At 54.3% G+C, this 1,890-nt stretch overlaps 1 protein-coding gene across 1 annotated transcript in view; it reads left to right on the top strand.

The window, feature by feature from the left end:
• Window positions 1-5: 5 nt before the first annotated feature.
• The window catches only part of LOC100540290 (C-factor-like), a gene marked incomplete at its 5' end in the record, with an annotated part of 8,232 nt that continues 6,347 nt past the window's right edge, over window positions 6-1,890 (top strand). Inside the window, 4 exons of the mRNA XM_019619689.1 lie at window positions 6-66; window positions 226-413; window positions 1,379-1,537; window positions 1,682-1,801. Of these exons, the coding sequence (XP_019475234.1) occupies window positions 6-66; window positions 226-413; window positions 1,379-1,537; window positions 1,682-1,801 (528 nt within the window). The remainder of the gene's footprint in view (window positions 67-225; window positions 414-1,378; window positions 1,538-1,681; window positions 1,802-1,890) is intronic.

A 1,890-nucleotide genomic window follows, 5' to 3' on the forward strand; every position in this document is an offset into this window, starting at 1 on the left:
GCTGTCTTCTACAGGAGCTGCAGAAATTGGCCTCCAAGCACCCCACCCTGGTCATCGTCCCGCTCGGTAGGTGACACAGCTGTAGCACAAGGTGCCTCCCTGGGCTCCCCGCTCTGCCAGCACTGCGTCCTCCCACATCCCTGGTGCAGGGCTCTGTCCCAGCACCGTGCCTGCTGGCAGACACCAAGGGCAGCGGGCTCTCACCTCCCCACCTCGCCTCTGCAGAAGTCACCGATCCCGCCAGCATCAAGGCGGCCGCAGCCAGCGTCGGGGAGCGCCTCAAGGGCTCGGGGCTGAACCTCCTCATCAACAATGCTGGGATTGTAAGGGCAAACACGCTTGACACCGAGACACTGAAGGACATGTCTGAGGTGTACACCACCAACACCATTGCACCCCTGCTGCTCAGCCAGGTAACGTGCTCACCACAGCTCCAGGAACGTCCCTGTACTGAGGCCCTCTCAGATCCTCTATGGATGGAGGTAGTGGTGGGTAGGACGGGGCCCTCATCTACTCTCTGCCTGCTGTCTTCTTGCCCTGCTGTCAGGTCCCTCACACTTCAGGTCCCACTCAGGTCTCTCTTGATGTCAGAAGTAGGTATTCAAATGAGTGCAGAAAGGGATGAGCACACAGTGCCCATTCCAGGTTGGGACCAGGAGGCAGGCTGAAGAATTTGGCACTTTGGAGCCTGGGGCCACAAGATAAGAATGCATAGGTACGGGCCCATGCCAGAGAGCAGAGTATCACGATCTGAGCCAGAGGAATAAGAATTTGCACTCTGCCTTTGTTTTTAGCACTGGTGGGTGGTTGAGTGTTGGCAGGGGCTCATTGCTGGTACTGTCCAGTGTCCCTTCTTGGAGATGCTCAGAAGTCACCTGGACATGGTCTTGGGTAATGGGCTCTTGGTGACTCTGCTTGGGTAAGTATATAATCAACGGATATACAGATGTTATAATTATGAAATATACCAGGGAGTTTGGCTAAGCAGGCCATTATACAAAAAGAGAGTAGATAGATAGAGTGCATACCCTAGTCCAGGGCTTACTGTAAAACACCAAAGGAGGGATCTTCAAAAAGAGATCCATTCCCACTGGTAGTCAGCTCTTAAATGGGTCTAGGAGAAGTGCAGCCAGGAGAATTGCCTTCACCTGTGCTCCCAGGGCTGACTCGGTGCTCGCCTCAGGTGATCAATCAGAGGTTCAGGCTGTGATTCAGCAGTTCCCATACAATAGGGGAGGTTGCACCAGATGATCTACAGAGATATCTGCCAATAACAACTGTTTTCTGATTCTGTTGCTCTGATATGACCCACTACAGAAAGAAACATGCCCTCCCAATGAGTCTCCTCTGTGCATGCTTCTCATTTTCCTCCCCACAGGCGTTCCTGCCAATGCTGAAGAAGGCAGCCCAGGGGAGCCCAGGTTCGGGGATGAGTTGCAGCAAGGCAGCCATCATCAACATTTCCAGTATAGGAGGATCTATCAGAGAAATGTATTTATGGGAAGCCATACAAGCTGTCTGTTACCGCTGTAGCAAGGTATGTGCCACGTTGAGCCTGAGCCAACCTTCTCCACTTGGCCAATGACTTAATGAGCCTTCCAGTATCAGCTCTGACAGTCCCTACACCTCACTCACAGCACGTTGCCCCAGTTCTCACCTGATCCCTGTGCTGTCTCCACAGGCTGCTCTGAACATGCTCACCAGGTGCCAGTCCATGGGGTACCAGGAACACGGCATCCTCTGCGTCACTTTCCATCCCGGCTGGGTGCAAACGGACATGGGGAGTGAAGGAGGAGACAAGGTAGGAGCTTCCCCACGCTGGGTGCATCCACAGCCTGTGCTGGTTTCCCATGGGAGGCTGCTGTCTCCCGGAGCCCTGCCCCAAGACCC

Source organism: Meleagris gallopavo, chromosome 13 (genome assembly GCF_000146605.3).
Source record: "Meleagris gallopavo isolate NT-WF06-2002-E0010 breed Aviagen turkey brand Nicholas breeding stock chromosome 13, Turkey_5.1, whole genome shotgun sequence".
NCBI classification, from domain to species: Eukaryota; Metazoa; Chordata; class Aves; order Galliformes; family Phasianidae; genus Meleagris; species Meleagris gallopavo.